The following is a 24,778-nucleotide window of genomic DNA, read 5'->3' on the forward strand; positions in this document are numbered from 1 at the left end:
TCTGCAAAGGTACAGGAAGGGCATCCAGCCTCTGGCAGCTCTCCCTCATCCAGCCTTCATACAGAAGCAATCTGGACCCCACTGCTACAGTGAGCAGGCAGTACTGGTGGTGGTAACTGCTGTAAGAGCTGAACTGAAAAACCTCCCAGGCTAAAGGATGGGAGAAGCTTGTGACAGGCTGACATGAGTACACAGAACAGCACTGAACCTGGCTTCAGGAGTAACTGCACCGCATGTGGCAAAACAGCCGGGCTTGCACTGAAGGAGACACGACATGCTGTCACGTTGCAGCTGACTGAAAACATGCCTGGCTGAGACAAGGTGGTAATTCCAGAGGACAGCTCAAGCCACAAACACACACCCTTCCCCTGTGCTACATCCCAGGACATGGCATTCACCTTCCTGCTATCCCTGAAGCTAAGTAACCCCCCTGCATTTCACACACACACACAGACGGGAGGGGTTGAAGGCAATGGTGTGAACGTACTGGAACTTCCTTGCGCAGGCAGCTTCTCTCAGGTAGTCACACTCCAGGGCCAGCTCTCGGCTCACGACTTCAATCAAGTGCTCAGGGAACAAACCTGAAAGTCAAACAGCAGAGAAGAGAGTAGGCTTAGAACAAAGGACCCCCTCAGGCTAAGCTTTCCAGAGCTGCAGCTGAGGAGCAAACTGCTACCCAGCCAACACTCAGCTGAAGAGTATAAGAGGCCCCAGAGAGCTAAGGCATGTTTCCAACTAGATGCAAGTTCTCTGGGTAATCCCAGGCCAAGGCTATGCAGCTGCTCCTAAATGAAGGTACATTCACACTGCTCCTGTGCAGCAGGGCTCTGTCCTCCCCCAGCTCCCACCCCACAGCCCAAGCTGCCTGCTCCCTGTAGTGGCATGGCTGTGCAGAGACACACACCAAGAGGGGAAGGACCCAAACATCACACTGGGCAAGAGCACAAAAAGCTCCAAACCGTATCTGCCTTCACCTGGGAGTACGCACAGCCAGGCAGAAACAGGCAGCATGACTAAGACTGAGCTGCAGCAGCACATAACCAGGGCCTGAGTTGCCAAGTCCAATCTCCTCCACCTCAGAGCTGGAAAACCAATCTACTTTTTGAGCCAGATGTGGCTGGGACTGCAGCAGCCTCTGCATGGCCCTGCCCAGGCACCATGTGAGGTGCGTGCCTATACCCAGCCATGAAAAACCACCCCAGGTCCACTCCCCACCCCACTGAGTGAACACTGGAGCAGGCACGTGCCCAGCAGAGGTGGCAGCAGCTCTGCAGCAGGAGGGGAGCAGAGGATGCCTCCCCAAACTGGCCTTGCACACGCTGCCCACAGCCACTACCCCTCCTGCAGGAGGTCTGCTCCTGGGCAGGCTTAGCAATTCTGAAGTCCTTTTCACTGTTTCCTTAAGGCTGTTTCCTGTCTTCAGTCTATGGAGAGAAATAAGCAGCGTGCTGCTTGAAACGGGCTGGCAGAACTCAACACATGCCAGCAGGAACACAGGGCTTGCCAAGGGTCTCTGTCTTCTTACCTTCAGGGAGAATATTGCTCATGCTCAGGACAGTCATCAGGTTGTTAACATCACTGCTGATGCTCTGGGCAACTCCAGGGTACTGCAGGACAGAATAGGAGAGAGCAGTGTTGAGACTAGATGACCTGGTTGTACAGAGTAAGATAAAACCTGAAAGTACAAGGGGTCCCCCACCACCATATCCTCATGCTGCAGTGACCTTTTCTGTTTTTCCCCTCTGCTTGCACTAGGTAAGATATTGCTGGACCCAAATTTTCACTTGCATTAAGATGTTTATCTGACTAGTAACCTTACTTATGCAGCGTTCCTGCCCTCCTATGGGGCACAGGCAAGAGAAAAGGCTGGTCTTGTAAAGCCCACCTGGATTTTCATGGCAACTTCTTTCCCATTTTTCAAGCGTGCCAGGTGAACCTGACCAATGGAGGCAGCAGCAAAGGGGCGTTCCTCAAAGGACTCCAGTTTATCCCTCCAGTTGGGACCAAGATCATTGTTCAGAGTTTTCTAGTAACAAAAAGAAAACATCAGGGTATGGGAAGCAACGATTTAGGGTTTTGCTGTTGGAAATGCCATTACTCTAGAGGTGACTCTCACAGCCTGCATTGTACACCATCACAAGGAGTGGTCCAGCCAGCAGCGTTCCCCAGCACTAAACAGATGCTGATCATATCTGTGTGAGGCTCTGTTGCTCTGGCCTAAAGGACTGAGATCTCTAGCACTAAACACTCCTGCCTTAGCAGTACAGAAGTCCCCCTTTTTGTGCCATTCGCTATCTTCCAGAAAATGAGCAAGGAGTTAGCTATTTCTCCTCTTCCATCATGCTGCCAAGCTGAACAGAAGCAATCCAGGCATGCAAAAGTGACTCTCTTTAAGGCAATGCTGACAATTAAGCATCACAGCCTGCTTTAACAGCTTTTTTGCTACATTGCCAGACTTCCGTATTTGGGTCCTGGCTCTGCTCAGTGTATTTCAGAAGATAGTTGGTGCTTGCGTTTCCTTTTGCATCACCCTTCACATCTTAATTTACAGAGGAAAGAACAGTGAAAGAGAGAACATGTAAGCTGGGAAAAGCAAACTTAGTTTGCTTCATTCTGGCTCTTCTTGCTGGTGTGTTAGATTTAACCAAAAGGGTAAGGACAAAGTTGCTGTTAATTTTCTATTAGACTAATGCTTGTCTGTTTATAAAATGGGATGCAGGCACTGCTAGACACAGAGTTAACACTCATGAGAAAAACAAGAGGAAACAAGAGGAGGCTACATTCAACAAGACCCTATAATCATATTTGTAGGCAACATCCTGTTCCATCAGCACAGTCTTGGGACATAAACCCCCCACATTTTTCCCTCTGTCTGGAGTTCAGCTTTAAAGTTTTGAAGAGAAAATGCAACACAACTGAGAGAAGGAATCAGATGTTACCCACAAATGTGCAACAGTATTGAAAGAATACTCTTAGAAATACCCATTCACCTCCCTTATTAGGGTATGTCACAGGTGACATTTATTCTCCTCCCCAGTAAGAAGGAAGGACCATTCCTCACCATCATCTGCTTTATTGGCATGAAGTCAGCACTCTGACGTACACGTTCAAAAATCCTCTGGAGATGGGGGTTGATGAAGGCATCATCTGCCAAGGGAAAAGCACACACAGCAGTCAGTGCAGGCACTGCATTCTCCAGTTGTTCTTCAGCACACCGAAACACGTGCCTGCACCCAGACAGGCCGGATTGTCCTGCCCCGAGCACACCCCAAGTCATTCTAGCTCAGAAACTCTCCATACCCAGAAGCAGGACCTTGAGGCATCACACCTCTGGAAATGAGCCAAACAAGTCCTGTGCACAAGTAGCAAAACAAAAGGAAAAAGCTCCTCCTTCCTTCTTATTCTTGCAAAAAACCTGCATAATTCTCATGTTTCTCCAAAGCTACCCTCCTGCTGCAGCAGAACATTGTGCACCCCTCCCAATTACCAAGGGAAGGGGTGAAGTATGCATGCTGAGAAACTGTCTATGCTTTGGAATCAATCAATCAATCACTTGTCACAGTGTTCCCTGGCTTTGTCCAGCACTGCTAAAAGCAGCTCTGCACAACAGAGAGGCTTCTGTGTGATGGCACGTTGCAAAAAACCCAGGAGCACAGTGCTCTGCACCAGCCTCTGGCATCCACCAGCCCATCTCGCTGACAGCAGCACAGCATTCAGGTCTAGGGAAGGCCAACACGTCATGGAAAGATGGGTCCCAGAAGGAACCCTCTGGAGAGGTATCCCAGCACTCCCAGTTTCATGGGAGTTTTTAAGGGGGCAGAAACTTCTCTAGAAAGCTGTGACAAAACACCACTTATGCACCTCTTAGAGAAATCAGGATTCAGCATCTGCTACTGTAAACAACTACCCAAATGCAAAGCAACTTGGGAAGAACACAGCTGAGCTAAGGCAGGTTATGTTAAGAGTCAGAAGGATTTAGCAAGCAAATGTTTACACTCCAAAGAAAGAGGAGGGGTAGGGGCATCTTGAAAGATTAGTCCTCTCCTTTGAGCAAAGGCTTCTACAACAGCTCAGAGAAAGGCCACCAATTCCAACAAACTTTTCATTTCATAAAGGATTATGGAGGAATTGGATGTATCTGCTGCTCCCCCAACATTGGGCAAGTCCAGGCTACCAGCCTTAATCTTGAGAACTCAACATGCACGTGTGCTTGTGACATTCAACAAGAACTCCACCATCCCTCTGCATTTACAGATGCATGTACAACTCTACTCCTGTCTCAGGAAACAAGACACAGATATCTACCTTAAGACCACTGTCCTGGGAAGAGGAGTAGAAAGGTAGGGCAAGAAAAAGATACAGAATACAATGAGGGGACATTAACACTCAACACTAGAAATCCCCACTGAAGCCATGTGCAGCAAGTAAAAGTACTAACAAAACCCCACTGTGGAAGCAACAGTTTTTAAGAGGAGCTCCCATTCTGTCACTGCAAGTCAGAGCAGTAACAGTGAAACTCCCATTGTTACAAGCCTACAAGAAAGCTAAACGTTGCATTTGTGTGCATGCTCCCAACACTGAAAGAAACCTCTGCTCTATTATTGATGATTTATCACCACCAAGCCTCTGAGCATCGTAAGAACTATTCTCAGGGGTATGGGAAAGTATTAATCATCATGATAACCTGCACTTCCTAGGATGACTGCACAGAAAGAGAATGGACCTTACAAACAGCAACTCCTGCTCCCAGAAGCCATTTGTGTCAAAGAACGAGGCTCTGCCACAAGCATTCAGGATCAACTTCTGTCATTTTGCTTATTGCTGGCATCCAAAAAACCCACCAGGTATTTCAACCTGAGAGGGCATCCTTAGCTGGGGCTGCTTGGCCACCACTGCTCTGCTCACGAGCACACCACCAAATAGGCCAGAAACCTGCAAGTCTAGGGTGACTGTACAGAAACTCAGCAGCAACGTTAGAAGTCAGTCAGTCAGTCATGCTGTGGAGGCAACTGATAAAACCAGGCTTACAACATGCTGATGAATAAGGGTATACGTCTTTGTGGTGAGCTGAGGAGGCCTTACTGGAACAAAACACGAAACAAGAGTCCAGGCAAGGCACTCTCAACAGGCAAATGCAGCTGCCCTTCCTTCCAGAGCACACGCACCACAACACAGGATGATTTGAGGCCCTTGGCATTCTTTCTGTGCCTGACCTCCAGGGATGTGGGTCCCTAACAAATGCACCGACTCCCCGAAGCAGACATCAGGGTGTTATGGATAATGCTTTAACTTCGGCATGGTGTAGCTCAGCTGCACCAGGGCAAGGCAACACAGAGCCCTCTGTGCTCAGTTAGCACATGTGCCTGTTCATATATATAGCCAATTCAAACTCACCAGGCCACAGAGAGGCCATCAAGTGGCAGGACAACATGAAACCCTCCTGTCCAGCCAGCCAGCCCAAGGACAGGTACTCCACACTGCAGGGAGTGTCTGACTTGTTTCCCTACTGCTGCCCCTCAGCCAGGTTCCCAGAGGCCTCTGTTCACACCAGGCATTGCTGCGCTCCACAAGTGCTTGTCACAAGAGTCAAACAAGGGCTAGGCAGCACCACGGATGTTGTTAAAGGTTCTGACACCAAAGTGAAGTCAATCAGCAAGTGTCTGACACTCCTGCCAGAGCTCAGTAACATTAGGAGACAACATGCAAGTGACAAAACCCAGAGCTGGCCTTTCGCAGCTATTCCCTCCTCACTCACATCCAAGCCTAGGGCAGCTATGACCACATACAGGGGCTCACATCAGGTGCAACTCAGTAGTGTCCTAAGAATTTTAAATTAATCCCCCTCTATGGCAGAGCAGTGGACTTCAGAGCTGGTTTCCAGACATGGCTCGCTCACCCCGCATACCAGAGGCACTGGCCACAGAAAGCAAGGAGCACAAGAGCTGCTCTTGGACCTGCACTGGGAACCATCAGCCTTTGGCACCTGGCAGTTTCTAGAGGGTAAGAAAACAGCATATAGGTGGCAGCCTTTGACACAGCAGCTGCTGCCTCCCACCGAGCTGTGTTAATGTTGCCAAGCACGCACCTAAACCAAGCAATGAGCAAATGAAGGATGATGGAATGCCACAATCGGGGCTCTCCAGGACAGGGAGCTGGTCTTGCTTTGTTGGCCTGCCCAACTTATTTAATACAACACTAGATCCAGCCTCATCAGTCAACAGCTACAAAAATTCAAGTAGAAGCACAAGCCAAGCAAGCAGAGTACTGCAAACACTCAGACACTGACTCAGTTTCACTGACATCTTGAATGCTGTTTCCAGACAAGTGTAACAGCTGTTTTTAGCTGGTTCTTCCCTTCACTATGAAGTTGGGCAGGAAAGCAGAGTGCATAGTTCCAGATAAGGTTTGAATTCAACACACCTGTTATCATGCAGACACTGATGTCACTCATGCCTTCACCTGTGCTCACCAACCTCAGAGTCCCATGGAGCAAGTACCAATTTGAAGTCTTCTCAAAATGAAAATGAGTGACCTATGCCTGATACAATTATCAGCTGTAGTGGCCTTTCCAGCATAGCTTCAGTGCCAACAAAGCATGTAAACCACAAACAGGGTGCATAAAGGGATGGCTGTGGATACAACCTTCACCACCTTTGGCGAACAAAGAACAGGATGATGCTCTTGTCACCCTCCTCCTTTCGAGCAGGACACCGCGCAGAGTGTGACAGTGCTCTGCTTCTCAACAATTACCTTCAACGCAGGCATTTAAATTGACAGTGTCACCTTATTGTCAACCAATTTCTATTATATGCCTGACACATCTAGTTATTTCATACTGGGATTAGGCTGAACTGAATCAACCATCTCTCCATCTCTGTCCTTAAGAAAAAGCCACATGTCTAGTCTCTCCACATTCACTTGGCACTGAGTGATTGCAGACAGCTGACCATGTATCACAAGTTGTCACACCTGGCAGCACCATTGGGGACCTATGCTACCACTTACCTTGAATGCTTAACATCTGTCCCAGCTTCAGCGCCGCTCCCCGGACCTTGCACAAGGTTCTCACAATCCTTTCTGCATTGGCCTCTGACAGGAATGGGCTAGAATCCATCACCGCCTTCTTCCCTGAGGGCAAGGAGAGAGGGCACAGGGATGAAGAACACCCTTATCTCAACAAGCTCACTTGCTGAGAGGTAGTGTTAGACCACATCCAAGAGGAGGTTTGCCCTTCCCCAGGGAAGTCAAACCAGGATGACACTCAGTGCCTTCAGAACAGCCCAGGGGCACAGACTGAAGCTGTACATGTAGCTTGTGACAACTATGACATTGCTGGCTTGGTGGCCAACAGCAGCAAGTCACAGCCTCCCTGAATGTCTGTGCTGCTATGCAAACTGTCCAGGATGTTGAGCAGAAGTTGGCACATGATCTAACAGCACCAGCCTAAAACACTACACAGAGGTCTCCCAAGTCCCACAGGCTAGCCTGTAGCTCAGCAGAGCCTGAGGACAGCAGTAGGGGTGAGCCACAGCAAGGGGGAGTTGTCAGAAGCCTTGAGAGCATGCTGGCACAGACTGAGAATGTGCTGGCACTTCTTAGGGTGGAAACAGGGATTCAGGCCAGCGCCAAACCTGTTATCCAAATAATTTGCCCAAAACATGAATGTTCATACACAAGCACATATCGCTGTGCAATTGTGTATCCAGAGAGTGCACTAGAAATCTGTAGAGAGCAGACTCAGCTTTCACATCTCCAAGTCAGGACTTGGAGCTCTGGAGAGTAGAGTGCTTAGAGCTGCCTAACAGAGCTCTGGCTCTAAATGATCCCATCTCAAGTGTCCCATCAGGAAAACTGCACCCTTCACAATGACAAGGCAAATACTGCCTTGCATGAGCTCCATCAGACACACAGAAGCTAGGGAAAGTACCAGATCAAAGCCTTACACTTCTCCACACCACCTGCACACAGAAACATCCTCCTGTGAGTCTGCAGCAGGATAAAGGAGTTAGTTAATGATTAACATCAAATCACCTCCAGAAGCCACTGAACCCTGACAGTTTTAAAAGAGTCTTATCAGAGAAAGAGCTAAACACAGGCACTCCCCATCCTCTTCTCCTGGCATGCTTCTCACTGAAGTCAAGCCTGTGGGGCACTACCTGATCACCAGGCAGCCCAACAGCATGGGACAGCTCCTGCTTGTTCATGTACATCGCTAAAACTGGGCGTGAACAAGAAGGTGACCTGCAAGCAGGAGTCAGAAGCAGGATTCTGTAAATGGCAAGTGGAGAGAAAACAGACATAAGCTTCTAAGGCTAGGTGGGAAGGACGTGGGGATAAAACCCAGACCAAGCTGATGAAGAAATGTGCCAGTTTTCAGTAAGGTAACATTTTTTCCAAGAGATGGCTGCTACCTTTTGATGCTACAAGCAATTTTAAAATGACAAAGATGGGTTGATTTGGTTGTTGCTGTGTTTTGGTTTTGGGTTGTTTGGGGTTTTTTTTTTATCTACTTGATCAGGGAAAGAAAAAAGGCAAATAGAAGTCACACCTAAACAAGCTGTTGCAACAAGGAGACCAGGGGTGCTTGACCCACATTTCCTTTCCAAATCCAGAATTAGCAGGAAGCCTTCCATATCTGTGTGTATCTCACAGCTGTATCACTGCTCTTCCACCTCCTTTGCTACTGTCAAATGGAGAACCAGCCACTGGGCTTTCTGTATATTTGATTTGAGGACCATCTGCCACACATACTCTGGGGCAAGTAAGAGTCCAGAACACAGCCTAAGCGCTTAAGGACTGACAACTGAAGGAGACCACATTATTCCTTTTCATAAGAAAACAACTCTACATTCAAACCTAGGCCAGCAGCCAGCCCTTTGGGGCTCTACCTGACCTGGTATTTGCACAGTGCCTAGTAAAACAGCCCAGTACAGCTCATTCATAAGTTAAAGTTGACCTTGGACCCCAAGTCTCTTTATTAGCAACAGCAAGTACTTATCTGGGCATGCTTATTTTCAGTCCAGGACAGCCTATGTCAGCCTGGCACTTCAGATACACACTCTAAATACTGAGGCTGAGGTTATTTTTAATTACCTGCCTCAATCTAACTGGACAGTAGACATTTCTGGTCCCTCCATGTGATAACAGTAATGGAAAGAAGTAGTAAGAGCCATGCTACTCGGATCACCTGTAGCTCAGGGGTTTCTGGCTTGAAGTTTTGTGACTGAAGGGTCAGTGTTTACAGCTCCATTTTAAAGGTGTGAAGCCACTTTCATTTGTACTGACTGGACAAGAGAAGGCTCTTTCTCATTACTCCTGGATGCCAGTGAGAGTGTGAAATTCTTAGGCATGCCCTTGGGCATAGACAACATCCCACTTGTTTAAGTTTGAAGTGCCAAGAAATTACTATTAATATTGCAGCAGTGGGAAGAGAAAAAGACATTCCCTACCACCTTCCAGAGAACAGGACAGTGTGTCATTCTCAACAGAGACAGGTCTTAACCTGAGCTTTTGGTGCTGGCAGCCAGGAAACTTGGAGACAAATGCCTCAAGCTGAAATCATGAAAGGGTGCAGAGGTATTTTGAAAGGACTGTAGAGATACCTGTGTCAATAGATTTGCCCCAAGAACAGCTAAGGCTAGTACTTAAGGTGAAGATGGGATGTTGGACTCGGAACTATGTACTTACCCTCTGCCATGGATTTCTGCAGGAACAGAGCCCATGGAGAGAGTTCTCATCCATGGACACTTACCCAACACTGTAAAATCCTGTGGAAAACACATCCAAGGGCACAGCTAGAGGCTGTAGCAGAGTCACCTGGAGCCCCTCCTTGGCCTGAAAAGCTCCAAGAGACTATGAGGGCTGAAAGTCTTCTACTTCTGCCTCATCTCAATATTTGCTGCTCTTACTCATTCCCAGTCCCTCTACCCTTCTCCTTTAGAGTGTAACCTCTGCTCCAAGCTCTCATCTAAGCTCTTACCTACGTACACTTGACAGAAGAGGGCAAGCAAGAATGAAAGCAAGAGAGCTACAAGTAAAAGCCAGGTCCTTTTCTAACTCCCTTGCCTAGCATCCAAGTCAGCAGTTCTCATTCTTTAATCAAGGTTTGTTCAAGAAAATCACTCTTCCCAAAGCATGACTCAGACTGTGGAGCAGGATTCCCTAGCGTGAGGAAAAGAAGTCTATAGGTGCAATTGTGTTATTGCAAGGAAAAAGTGTCTGCTGCGCTCTAAATAAAGAAATAATCCTCTCTCACGCTGTAAGGAAGAGAAACAAAGCTCATGTTATTCCCTCAAATTCCATAGCTCTGCAAGCTCATGTTTTCACTCTAGGGTGTGCCCAATTAGAAAATAATCTGGCAAGCAAAGGAATACCAACAGTTGTGCAATTCCTTCTCTGTTAAAAGCAAAACAAGTCACCAGCTTCCAACAGGTAGGAACCACCTGTCAAACATCACAAGTGCTGAAGGCAAAAGCCTTCAAAGATTTTCTACAGGATGGGCCATGTTTGTCTAAATAGATGCTTTTAAATCAAAGCAAAGAGAAACCCACCCAGCCTCAAACACCTCAGGTCACGGAGAGAAACAACAACTTTTTGCCAAGGATCTTTTTTCTCTGCTGGGCTGCTCTGCATTGCCCAGTTGCACAGGGAGTACAAAAATGCACTTACTAACAAGCAGTGGCCTGGGTGGCACACACCCCCTGCCTTACCCCTGTCCCCATACCACAGTGCATGTGTTTCATGTGCTGGGTTTTGGTCTGAGGTTTATTGCTTGGCTTTTTTAGGGTTCTCACACCTCCAAATTTCTTCAGGTTTCAGCTATTCCAGTACCTGCTGGAATGGAGGTTCACACTAGCTCAGTCTTCATACACACAGAGTAAAACTACAAGGACCCAGCAGCTGTCATTCTCTCAAAGCAGTGCTCTGAACCAGGAACGATTTCACATCAGTTTTACTTCTAGCTGCAAATGTTTAACCCTTTCATCAGTTCCCTCCAGTCACTGGAATTAACACACAAACATCCCAGCCAAACCAGAGACACCAGCTAAAGAGCAAGACGGGAAGCAAGAACAGAGAAACAGACTGCAATAACTGCTACTTTATGTTCTGTAGAATCCCACCAAAGCTTCTCCTGGATAAGAAAGAAGTGAATGGAGCCATAACCTTTAGAGTAATCTCATGTTTTCTAGCAAAGAAATGGCCCTAAGCCATTCACACACCACCATGTGGTAGCAGTACGTTTTATCAGCACACAAGCTTAGAAGAAAGCCAGGTACAACACAGTACCTCCAACTTTAAACAAGCTGAGAAAAAACCCAGGATCAGGTCAATTTGCACAACACAGTCTCCCAATCTGTTATGAGAATCCTTTAGAAGGTGGCAAAATACAGATACTGGAAGTAGGTAACTGCCATTTAACATGCTCATAAAGTGTTTTGTCTCTCTCAAAAGAGAACAGCTATCCTCCAAGTTCCTCCTAAGCAGAACATGCTTAAATTTCCAACAGACTGCTACCACTAACATAGTTTTCAGACAGAGAGGCTCATCTACTACAGTTTCTGTATTGACAGAACTATATGGTTTCACTGAACAATTTAAAACGTAACTGTTAAGCCAGCACAATCCAAGAATGAGCAGAGGGACAGTATTCAAACTCAGGGGATGAGTGTTCTAAAGCAAGCTGTACAAATTGTGCTGGCAAAAACTCATTCTTACATACATCTCTGACCTCTGCCTGTATAGTGAAGCGATGGCGTACTTCGGTGGGAGAAGAGTCTGAAGGTAGAGAAGGGTTATGTTAGAAATAAAAGAACATCCCCCTGTTATTCTGAATGCCTCGCCAGCCTGGCTTTCTAAAGAATAAAATATTGCAAATGTAGGTAAACTCTGTCAGGGTCCAAAAAGGAAAGAAAGAAAAGTGAGGGGCAAAAAAGGAATGAAGCTGTGGAAAGGGCTTACCATTGCGTTCCTCGGGTCTAAGGCTCTTCTTTGCTACTTCTGCCAATGCCCCAATGCCAAGACCAACAGCTAATCCTGTAAAATAAGAAGAAAAAGACCCAGGTCAGAATGAAAAACCCTTCTGAGCCACATACAGAGGCGTATTTTGTAATTAACCTTAAAGGCACACCACCAAATGCACAGCAACACAACAGCTTCCTTAGGACACCCTGGCTTTTGCAATGGAGTCATCTTCATTTTGCTACTGAACTGTTTTCTCCTGTACTTTTTCAGCCCAGCAGCCCAGCCAGGTATCACAGGCCAGGCCAGTCTGGGATATTCAGCTTTCATAAAGCATGTCAATGAGCTTACTCAGAGCTTGTGTGCTGGCTGAGGTCCTGCTGTAGACTCAAATTGTGTAGTTTAGAACATGGGAAGAAAAATACAATGCTCTTACCACCATGGTTCTCAAAGTCTAATTCTCAGGAAGCAGAATCTCCCTCACTCAGGGAAAGCAAAACTGTGCTTGGATGAAGCCACTGCCAGTGGAGCTTAAGGTTCTGTGACCCTACTAAAAACATTCATGTTTATTTGTGCTCATCAGCTGTCTTTGACTCCCATGTGCTCATTGATGAGCAGAAACATGCTTTTCCTGAGGCTCACCTTACACAAGCAGTATTGTAACCTGCAATTCCAAGGGGCTGTGCTGGGGAGTAACCCTGCACAGCAACAGCAAGACCATGAGACCAAATGCCAGCATCCCATGTGCACTATCACGCCTGCAGGGCGTTGTCTCACAGCCACAGATAAAGCTACAAAAAGACTACAAAAGCAGCATTATCTGCCTCCACTAACCTGGCCAAAGCCACAGATTAAATGAGACGCAGATGTAATCATGCAGTAATCTGTACTGCCAAAGGTCTCATTGCCTTCCCAGCTTCAAAATATTTATTCTTCTGGATAATAAATAACATGGGCAACCAGAACAGTTGGTGCTCCTGCACATCTCCTCAGCAGTGGTCACATCCTGCCATGCCTTACTCCCGCCCTGCCAGCAGTATTGGGGGTGCACATTTTCCAAGCACCCCAAACCCTCCTTAAGCCACTACTGAACAGCTTCCCAGATGGAACAAACAAGGGACACAGTCAGCACCAGGAAGGAAGCAGAGCTGACCAATACACGGTATTTTGTGCATGTGTGCAGCAGGAAGGGCATGCACACAGTTGTAGCCCCAGGTGAGAAGCCTGGGCACAGACCAGTTGGACCTTACCTTGCATTGAATTTTCCCTCTCTCCCACGAGGTAATTACAACCCCATCTCTACCAGTAAGATTTCAAACTTGCCCAGTGTATCTGCATCAGAAACAGCTCCATCTGCAGCCTTGCAGGCTACATGCACTAGACCAAAGAATCCAGCATAAGGTGAAGTACAGGAGACATCAGCGGAATTACAAAGCCTGCCTGAGGACTGCTTCCAGGGCCAGTCCCATGCCCTTACAGAGATGTTTCAGATAAAAAACCAAAGGTTGCCTTCGTTAAACAACCTTTCATTCTCCATTACACATGAATGTTGAAGAGCATAGAGCAAAACAGAGATCTACATTCAGAGAAAAATATAACTTTTACAAGATGTCACGATTTGAACATAACAAACAAACACAAAACACACACAACAATATTATGAAATGCCCTGAAATAAAAAAAAAATGAAATAAAATGTTAGGCTTACATATTTTCTGCAAGTTTTCCTATGGAGGTGCAGCACTGAAATGCTAAATTTAAGCCTAAAGAAGTCTGCTGTGACTACTTGTGCAAGACTCTTCAGTAGTGCCAAGACATGCATGACCACTAAGCAAGTCTTTTGCACCAGAAATCCAGAGATTTTATTAGCTGAACAAAGGGAGATAAATATCCCTAGACTCCACAGGAAAGAAGCAACAAGGCTTTTCAAACACAGCATGAAGTCTATTAAAATGCTGATACACAGTCATGTCCAACCAGACCCCATGTGCAAGACAGTAACTTGGAGCAGAAAGCACTGAGTCAGACCCAGGTATCTCATCAACAAATGTGGCTTTCTAGACTGATTACCACTCATGGAGCACTTCTGTTGGACTTGATCCCACTTTCATCACCTCCAAAGCAATGCTCGCCATCAAAAATCAGCTTGGTCATTATCACAGCTAGACCAAACTGGGCTGGCAGTAATTGGTTCCAAATTAAATACATCTCCTTCCAAAGGCTTTGAGATCGCTACTGAGATTTACTGTCTGCACCTAAAATAAAAGTAACTGAGGTTTCTAATCTCTCTTCATTATCCAGACACAAACCACTTCAAAGCTAAACAGAAGACTAGGAGCCAGATTCTACTCTGTCTTCCAGAATAAACCCGGAGAAGTTCTAGCATGCTCCAAAGCAACCTGTGGTTTATACCAGGGTAGGCAAGATCAGACTTCAAAGAAATGTGTGTCGCACCTCCCCCCTCATGGACATACACAGTTGAGCATCTAAACTAAACTATACTATATACTACACTAGAAGTGTTTCTCTTCAAAGAGGTGCTAAATGATTTGCTTATTGCTCCACTCTGTCCAACTTCCTAGAAAATTAACTCCCATCAATCGACAACTGTTTCAACTAAAGTGAGGCATAAACAAGTCTATGGTTAAGCAGTTGCTAAGGTTTAAATATCTGAAGTTTAAACAGACTTCAAGCATCTTCAAACCATAATCACCATGTGCAGCAGGATATTTAGCTCAGAGCATTACATGAAAATGCAATGCAGCATTCCTAATACATGGAAGCATCTCAGGGTGTACACAGCCCTGCTCTCAATATGGTAGCAGGAGGGTAGGTAATAGTCTTGGGATTGTGCATGGTCGAGTGCATCTTGGGTGTTTGCTGCTGCTTAGAGGTTAAGCCTACAAAAAAGGAAGTCAGCTGCATATGCAGCCTCCTATCCCTGAGAAAAAGGTAACAATTCAAAGTAGTATTTCTCATCAAAGTCTCAGTTGCTCACTTTATTCCTTTGTTCTTATCAAGTTATCATCAGAAGAACTATGAAATTAGGGAATTAAATAACAGCCTAAATTCCTCATGGCTATAACTGCACCCAGTAACATCAGCACTAGGGATCAGTCTGACCCTGAACTTCAGGAACGCATTACCTTTATCAGCTTGAATCTCATTCACTGTGGCACTGGGAGCACTGACAGCTCATACACCAAAAACTAGTTTGGAAAACTTCATCTTACAAACGAGATGAACACCCTAGGGTTCAGAAAGTAAGTTCTAGACAGGAGGGTTCAGAGCCACAACACCCATTTCCTGAAATGCCACCAGATTTGTTTTCCAGGCCTCTTTAACGCACCCACCCATCTGAAAGGCTGTGGTTTAGGCATGCATTATCTGAACACAAATAATGCTGTGTGCTGGGTCTGGCCAAGATAGGGGTTCATTTTTCTTCACAGCAGCCTGTACCATGCTCTGTGTTGGATTTTGTAGTTACAAAGTTGTAACTACAAGTGTTGATAACACACCCATGTTGTAGCTATTGCTGGACAGTGTTTGCATTATGTCAAGGCTTTTTCTTTTTCCCACTCTGCCTCTGCAATGAATAGGCTGGGAGGGAACACGGCCAGGACAGCTGGCCCAAATTGATCCAAGGAACATGCACACCCCTCACACGAGAGATTGATTGAGTTTGAAGACAGATATAGGGAAGAAGTTCTTCCCTGTGAGGGTGCTGAGGCGCTGGCACAGGGTGCCCAGAGAAGCTGTGGCTGCCCCATCCCTGGCAGTGTTCAAGGCCAGGTTGGACACAGGGGCTTGGAGCAACCTGCTCTGGTGGAAGGTGTCCCTGCCCATGGCAGGGGGTTGGAACTGGATCAGCTTTAAAGTCCCTTCCAACCCAAACCATTCTATGGTTCTGTGATTCTAACATCATGCTCAGCAGTAAAAGCCTGGAGAAAGGAGGACGAAGGGAGAGGGAGCATTTGGGGTCATGTGTTTGCCTTCCCAAGTAACTGCTACAGATGTTGAGGCCCTGTATCCCAGGAAGCAGCTGAGCATCTGACTGCACATAGGGAGTAGCAAATGAATTTCTCTTGCTACTTTGCTTCACCTATTAAACCACAGGTGAATGCTTTCTGAGCAGCTCAACTCCTAAGTTTTCTTGCTATTGCTCTTCCTAACAAAACAAGTTAGGAGCTGCATGGTGCTTAGCTGCCAACCAAGGTCCACCCACCACATACCATTCATCTGTTACCAGGAATCATCTCTCCAAAGCACTTGTAGGGCTGTAGAAAAGCACTCTCCTCATCTGGCCCACTAACCTACTGACCTTGCCCAAGTCATTTCTGACATCTTCCATTTTCCTTCTCTGCAAGATGACTGTTTCCTCCAAGATTTATCATGTTGGGATAATTTTCAGCATCACTGAAGAGCCACCGTTCAGCACCTTGGAAAATAACATCCCTGAGCACCTCTAGAAAGTCACACTCCTGCACTCTATGCAGGCAGATTATTTCAGGCTTGGAGAATGCCACTTGGTTTTCTACTAGCAGAGTGCCCCCTCAAACATTTTCCAGGCATCTCCAACATCCATTACACTTCAAACCAAGTCCATCTAGAGAGGGTCAGGAATCAGTTTTGCTAAGGAGGAATCTTCTTGCTCAGCAACTGACACAACAAAACAAACAGGAGACTGAATGGGCCGCTATCACTGTGCTCAGCCGGCCAAGCACAAGGGGTGAGTGAGACTCTCCCCTGGAGCAGCCTGTGCCCTTGTTCCAGTCACATCAAACACTGCAAGCACCACACACAACATGCTGCAGACAGTTGTGTATCAATGTCCAGGAGCTTCCTGAGCATGAAATGCTTACCAGAAAAAGCCACACTCAGGTGACAAGCTGAATCCTGTAGCTGCCCTGTATATACTTTAATAACTTGCCTCAAGGCTATCATTATTTTTGCACAATTGCTACACTCACATTGGATCTAGACTCTACTACAAGCTTCCTGAATCTTTATTGCAGAAGGATATTATATCATTAAAATAATAAACTTACAAACCAGGAATATGATTAAGGGAGACAGAAACTCTTAGAAAAGCCAGATGATGGAAAAGGAAATAAAGACAGGATCAAAAACTGTTTGGGTGGAACCAATGACCCATCATGCTACAAAACAAGCATGGAACAAAAACACTGCAGAAAAATCTGTTTTACCAATTCAAACGCTGAGAAGAAAAAAAAGTAAAACAGAACAAAAATCAAGGATGATATTTAGTCCTATAAATACAACCTCCAGCAGTCACGCCAGATGCTGCAAGAAGCATACAAAAAATACATACAAAGGACAAAGTAGTTCAGGAAAGGATCTTGTGCTGATTATAGAGAAACATTAGCTGAGAATTACATGCAAGCATTGGAGAAAATGATCTCCAGTCTTCCCAGCAAAATGTTCTTTCATTCCCAGAAGAGGTAAGAAGCCAGGAAAACTCTGCACTCCAACTATTTCTACCTCCTGTTACGCATTTGTCCACCACCTACCACAGCGTCCTGATACCACAGCTGAGAGATCAGCATTCCCTCTGACATTAGGGGGGAGAGTGCAAAAGAACAGGCAAAGACAAGAGGAATGATTCAAGTGTGAATGGGATCATGCCAATAAGCATGGGAATTCAGCTACCTGAACCCCAATAATAGTTACACAAACTCGGGTTTTGATCTACTCAACACCTCCATCTTCTCCAAGTCTAAGGTGATGTCCTTCTAGCATAGAAAAGAGTGGGGTTTATCCCACCACATGCAGATTTGAATGGTGTGGAGGTGGTAGGGGACAAATCCACCTTAATGGGGTCTTCAGATGAAGATGGCACCCCACAGCTCACAAGAAACAGATTGTGCACAAAAAGCTTACTTCCTCTAAGCTACACTCCCTGATAGATTTAGGGACTGACAGTGAGGCCAGTGAGTAGCTAGGTGAGACAGGTACTACCTTCCTCTGCTCACAATCTAAGGGGAAAACAGTCGACCGTAAGTCAAAGCTCACCAACAACTTCAGAAGAATCAAAAACGGATAAAAGCTAATGGTACACCACAGCTCCTGCCATCAGATAATGTTTCTTGGTTTAAAGATGCAGTCTGCAGAGAACATTGCTTGCCAAATGAGAGCCAGTCAGGAAAACACACACTAGAATGAGCTGACAGGGTTTCACAACTGCACTGGCTCCCTCAAAGCTTCTTGCAGGTTGGAAAACATACTCTAAACTTGGAGCAAATAGCAAGCAGGACCTGCTCCTCACTATAAATGGAGTCCCTCCTTCCATGCAGATCTAGAGGCTGTTTAAAGCTCATACCAATGTGGATCAAGATCTGACCGCTAAGAAGTGTTCCTCACAGGTAGTCCTTCCCATGTGGAGCTGCTCATACTGCTCAGACTCATCACACCCTCAGAAGCCTTCAACATTGCCCAGCCTACCAAAATATTACCAAGGGATTTCTTAAACTGGAAAAAGTATACCTGTAAGCCATATTCTTTCTTTGTTAGCCAGTGTGTACTGACAGTGCTACCTCCCCTTGCCACTGCAAGGAAGAATTCAGAAAGATAAGCAATAAATGCTAACAGGATTGCAGAGCCTAGAGAATTTGGACACCATTTCTGCAACACAATGTCCCCTCAAAAGCAGTCTGAAAGCAAGAGCTCTGTCTTGCCAGCAAGTTCAAACATACAAAACAGACAACTGGAAGAGAAGGGCAAGACCAAAAAATAAGATGAGGCACAGATATGACTGGGGATGCTGCTTAAAAACAACCTCCTTCTTTCTTACTTTCCCTTTGTGGTTTTGGTTTGGTGGAGATTTTTTGTTTTGCTTTGTAACCCGAGGTTAGCAGAAGACAGGTAGGCAGTTATATTTCCCCTTGATGCATGAGTCAGCCTTTCCTCATGTAACAGCCCTGCGTGCCAAGAGCTGGAACGTACAGCAACAGCACTGGAGCTCAGAGCTTACAGAAGATTTGGTCATCTGCCACTTCACACCCATCAGCTGTCAGCAAGCAGCCACAGATAAATTTGGAAGATGACAGCTAGCACTGTTGTGACACTTGCCATGAAAAATCAAGGCTCAATTAGAACAGAGACCGATATGCTATGCGAGCTTAAAAACAAAGAAGTCGAGTGAGTTTTAAAGCGATGCCTTGTTACTCTGAAAAGCAGATCCTGAATCCTGCTTCCCTTTAAGGAATACTAAGCATGGTGAGAAGCAGAGCACCTGCAGTGACCTACAGGGTTAGAGAGATCTGACCAGCATTAGAATGGTTTGTAATGACAAAACTCACTTTGTTTATTCCTGCACTGCACAGAATCAGCCCCTGCCCTCAACTATTCCTAGTGCACATCTTCCTCTGTGTGGTTCTTGTCAGAGTAATAACAGGGGTTAGGTTTTTTCTTTTTTAGTATAATAGTTGATCTGAATGACATTTGTCAGACAGGTTTTCTTTCTTCTGGGATCCATAACACAAGAATGCCTACTTTGCACATGTGCTTCTCTATCAGATTTTGTGGAAGAGAATCCCAAGAGCCATGAGGGCCTAACTTGCTACTTAGGAGAATGGACAACAGTCACAACCTAGATAGCCTACTATCATCCCAAAACACTATGATCACAAAAAAAACCCCACCCCAAAACAACCAACCAAAAAGCCACCTACAACAAGAGACTACTCATCTAATGACGTGCCAAGAAAGATTAGCTGTGATCATCTTTTCCACCTGCAATAGTTCCCTTTTTTTCCCAGGAGCATGTTAAGTCCTTTGATGGTTTTGGATATAAGATATTAGATAAGCACCATCTGTTATTATTACTAAAGATACTTATATTTAACAATCTAAGTCCCATTCTGCAAATGAATTCTTCACATGGGTTTCAGCTAGCTTCATCTTTCAAGCTCTTGACTTTACATCCTGGGAGAAAACGGTTTATAAGCAATGGCTGAGTAAATCAAACCTTGACTATTATCATCTCCCCACCCTCAAAAATCAATACCAAAAGGATATATTCTTATATTTAACCACTGTTCAGAGAACTAGCAAGGATAAGGTTGGGAAAGAAATTATTTAAAGTAACAGCTGCTCCAGCTGTCTATTCTTGACAGTAACAGCACACTATAAGGACTGGAAGGAGAGTTTCCTCAGTGAAGTGAAGTCACGTGAAGGACCAGCACATTTGTACAGACTGGAGAATTAGTGAGAGGGAGAGAGTGAGATGCAGTTAAAGCAGCACAGCCCAGTATATGTTACCATGAAGATGTGCAGCTCTACTGTGCACTCCCAAATCTTAAGAGTGGCTTTTTTTCCACCCTCCCTCCAGAACTATGGAAACTAAGTTCCAGGAAAGCATCAGCCTGCTGTCTTCAGCCAAATGAAACCCCATGCCAACTCTGTAGTTCTTGTTTACAGGTAGCTTGCTGAATGAAGCTGAAAGGTCTGTTTAGGTAGGCAGCTCTTTTCTTTGCCATACTATCACAGTAACAGCTAGGATACAAGAGTGGCAGAAAGCAGGATTCAAAGTGTAACTTCATTCTGACTAAAGGCTGAGCTCTTTAATTGTAATGAAAAGGCCCAAATCAAGCTCTGAGCTAACCAGCTGTTTGTGGGAAAGCACTTTCCCATTAGCAAGCTTAACTAGAAAACAGAAGCAGCCACTGCTTAAAAAGCTTGACATTAATCAGTTCATGCAAGCACAGTGACTGCAAGTGTGGGTGTGCAAACTGACCTCCAAAGTTGGCGAGCCGTCCGATCCTGGTGACAGGAACCTTCCTCTCCCGAGCCCGCTCGCTGAGCTGCAGCAGAAAGGGGGGCAAAGGAAAACAGAAGAGAAATACACAAATGAACTGGGCACACGGTCAAAGACCTGCAAATTCAGAGTGCAACTCTGAAAGCACTTGAACAACTCTGTGCTACAGAAAGCTCTTCTCGAACACTGAGCCTTATGTTGAGAGATTTTCAAGTGAACACGCTGCAGAATGGACACACCGTGAACCAAAACATACACTAAGCAGAGGAGTGGACAAGAGAATAGGGAAGATATGACACGACAAGCATGTTTAGAAACCCCATTTTTACTTTCACCTCTGCAGCTCTTCTATTTTGAACTTGGAGAAGCAGCACAGTGCCAACCCAAACTCCCCTCCACACATGGAATTAAAGCTCATGGAAGGCTATCAGGTTCACAGTTCTGTAGATACCTTCCCTCCACCCAACAGCTGGAGCAGAAGCAGCATAAAGTCTCATCAAAGCAATATCCTGAGCAAGTGAACCTGCAGTAGCATCTGATACTGGGTTTGGGGACAGAAGGTCAGAGCAGATGGCAAGTACCTCCACTGTGAATTCTGCTGTGGGCTCTCTGTGCTGTCTCACACGAGGGCATGAAGCACCAAAGCAAGAACTGTGAGCTGTGCTGCTCCCCAGTCTACTAATGCTCAGGCCAACATTCCCCTCACCTCTAGAAGGACTGTAAGACACACCAGGAAGCCACAGTTTTCACTGAGAGAAGCTTATGCTAAATTCATTCTTCACAGCCATAGCAAAACAACTAGCTAAAGGGAACAGGGCCTTCCAAGGAGAAGACAGACTCTTCACGTCATTCTTCAAACCTTTGTAGATTACAGCTGAACCCACCTGCTCAACATTTTACTCCAAAACCAGGGATGAAATACAGACCCTTCATTACTGTTGTAATTACATTGTCCAGTGAATGAAAGGAGAGCTCTTCTTAATATGAAAGTGCAGTCTAACTTTATGCATGCTTTTTAAACATCCTCTCACATCAGAATATCTGATATATAGGGGGCACGTGTGACAAGAGAGCCAGAAAAGCTAATGACAGAATAAATATCACAGAGATCAGAGTTAATGAGCACTGACACTTCCCTCTTTTGCATTCACAAAAAGGAACAATGGAAGAGGAAGAAATGAGAGAAACACAGGAGGAGGTGAGTAAGTACAATCCAGTACAGAAACTGCAGTACTGACAACCCTTAATTTAAAAAGACATACCATCTGTTTGTAGGGTTTCTGCTCTGAACCTGCTTTGGCCTGTCTGGCTTTATCAATATCTTCAGCTGTTAATCCACCAACAGAGGAATGGTCTTGGTGAAAAGCCCTATTTTGTCCAAAAGCAGCAGCAAAAGGATTTCCAGGGTCCCTAAAGCCTCCAAATAATCTTGCATCCATCTTGGGAGGGAAAGGCTTCTGACCCATGCCAGCATCTCCAGTCTCACCAACACTTTTTAAAGGTCCATTCGTAGTGTAAGAGTAAGCAGGGCCTTCACTGCTGTGTTCATGGGGCTTGCTGGGGGCAGTGGAGAAGTCCATTGGAGCATCTGATGAGTCTCGGGCTGAAAAGTCATAGTCCTTCCCAAAATTCTCATCGAGATCAGTTAAGTTCTCCTGCTGTATGCCTAATTCCTGCAAACAATAATAGAAATACTTTAAGAACTTAAAACCTGCTCCTTACCCATCCGTGGTCCCCAGAGGTGGGCATGCAGTTAGGCTGTCATGTCTCCATAGCAAGTTGTGGAGGTTCTGGTACTGCAGGCGTTCACAGTAAGAGACAGGGAAAAGGAAGATGCTGAGGACACCTGGGATCACTGGTAGTCTTTCAACCCCACTGATGGGACAAAGTCATTAATAGCTTCTCAAATACCTGTAAGTGACAACACCTTGTTCTACACACGCTGCCAGGAAGGGTCACTAATTGTGGAGTTCACTAGGAGCAATACACTGCTCAGAAACAACAGGTGATAGGAGCTGCAATATTGCTTAACATATATTTAGGACGGACAATAAAAAGCTAAACCTCGTAATATTAAGTTCTTCTACCATGCTCCCTCCTGTCATAGAATGTCAGCACTTTGCAGCCGAAACCTACCCAAAGCAACACCAGATGCCTCCTTACTGGCAAAGTAAGCTCAGCTTTCCATGGCCAGGACATTGCCAACTGCAAAACACATTTCATCATTCAACCACTAAACTGTGTTTTGGTTTGTTGTCATCCCAAAATAAATAAATAGAATTCTGTGCTTGAAGCAAGGATTTCAGCATCAGCCACGGCAACAACCAAGCCAAGCTTCTCCTGACAGTCTTTTCAGTTCTGACCTGACCTGCAGGAGGTGCCCCACTAAGTGCAGGTATTTCCCACCACTTTTCAGTGTAGCAATAAATAAGAACAAATGTCCACACACAGCAGAGCATTCTCTCCTATTTACTTGTTTCTTGATATGTTCTAGTTACCTATCTCAGCATGGCAGATGCTGATGGAAGAACTGATGACTATTACAGCCAATCAACAGGATCTTAAATCCTGTTGTGGTCAGGCAAGGAGGCAGCATATTTTAAGCTCTTTCCTAAACACTAGTTACATTTCTTTTCCTTACAGAGAAAAACAGAACATGGTCTTTCCTGTTATTCAGCAGGTCTCACGCTATTCCAAACCTCAATGTCACTGTGGGGGGGAGAGGAGAAATCTGTTTACAGATGGGGACTGTGGCCACAATACTAATTATTACAAGTAGTCCTCTCTACTGCCATACTTAAGTACAGGAAGCTTTTCTAAAACCAACCCCATGTCTGGTGACAGAAGCTGTTGCTTAAAAAAAGTCTGACTTTATGTTCTTTATTTGAAAATCAGCTCTGCAAATCCAGCCTGGGCTGTAAGTGATGAAGACCTGACCTGAGCCATTCAGAAGGAGTATCACATGCACCAGTTCTGTCAAGAAGGGAAGCAGCACTGAGATAAATCCAACTGACTGTAGAAGAGCTCATTCACTTAGTCAAAGGCGAGATAATCAATGATGAATTTTAAAGGAGACTTTAAATAACAAAGCTGCTGGCCCATCTTAGCAAGAGTTTGATCTTCAACAAGGTGAGGGGAACAGAGCGGTTTTCATTTTCAGCATGTCTTAAACACTCTGTAATGGAAACAAACACTCTGCAGTGACATTCCCCTCCCATTCCTGTCCAAGCACCTACTGCACACCACTGAAATCCTCGAGAACTCTCAGAGTGTTGCAACACCTGTATTATCAATCCAGACCTTCAGAGCTAGGTTCTTGTTCATGGTGCAAGGTCCTAGCCACCCTCACAAGAAAACCAAAAAGCAAAACATCAGACTAGACTGTGCTGAAAGAGCTTTGCTTACCTGCATTTTCCCCAAGGCAGAACTGAACTGTTCTTCAGCAGCAGCCTGTAGAGTCTTTGCAATGGTAACTGCATCACCCCCAAAGAGCACCTGCCGAAGCTGTCCTGCTTGGGTTTCTAGGACTGCTTTACTAAGCTTCGTCAAGCCCTTCATGATCAAGATGGCATCACCCGCCATGACCGATGTCTTTCTGTGCTGAGAGATGGAAAAGGGAAGGAGCAGGGAAAAAAAAAGAAAAGCAAGAGGTCAAGGAACAAGTTTGCAACCAGTTTCACGTCACCTGAGAGCCAGTGGCATACCCCAGACAATCTCTTTCCACTTTGGCAACCAGCCACCATGGGAACTTGCTTGCAGCCCAGCTTGAATGACAGCTAGTTAGCAGACCTTACCAGGCAAAGAGAGGACTCTCCTCATCACTCTTCACTAGTTAAGATAACGTCCCAGGACTCCACACAATTGTTCAAGTTACTATTGACCAAAGACAGGTAAATGTCAGCAGCAAACATGGTCTTGATTCCTTCCAGATGTTTAAGAAGGATTAAAAGCATTAGCATTTGACCTTTCATTATTATCAGGCCCTGGAACACATTCTCAGGGCCTGATAGCAGGGATGAAGTGCACTGACAGCTGTCACAGTCC

General features: G+C 45.6%; 1 protein-coding gene across 1 annotated transcript in view; it reads right to left on the bottom strand.

Moving 5' to 3' along the window:
- The window catches only part of ADCK3 (aarF domain containing kinase 3), a 29,410-nt gene extending 5,094 nt beyond the window's left edge, over positions 1-24,316 (bottom strand). The window contains exons 1-9 of the mRNA XM_010011601.1: positions 24,140-24,316; positions 21,997-22,407; positions 20,714-20,780; positions 11,959-12,033; positions 7,006-7,128; positions 3,062-3,147; positions 1,886-2,026; positions 1,526-1,607; positions 488-581 (exon numbers count right to left, since the gene is read on the bottom strand). Coding sequence (XP_010009903.1) covers positions 488-581; positions 1,526-1,607; positions 1,886-2,026; positions 3,062-3,147; positions 7,006-7,128; positions 11,959-12,033; positions 20,714-20,780; positions 21,997-22,407; positions 24,140-24,316 — 1,256 coding nt within the window. The remainder of the gene's footprint in view (positions 1-487; positions 582-1,525; positions 1,608-1,885; positions 2,027-3,061; positions 3,148-7,005; positions 7,129-11,958; positions 12,034-20,713; positions 20,781-21,996; positions 22,408-24,139) is intronic.
- Positions 24,317-24,778: the final 462 nt, after the last annotated feature.

This window comes from Nestor notabilis, unplaced genomic scaffold, assembly GCF_000696875.1.
Source record: "Nestor notabilis isolate BGI_N333 unplaced genomic scaffold, ASM69687v1 scaffold11873, whole genome shotgun sequence".
In the NCBI taxonomy this organism is placed as follows: Eukaryota; Metazoa; Chordata; class Aves; order Psittaciformes; family Psittacidae; genus Nestor; species Nestor notabilis.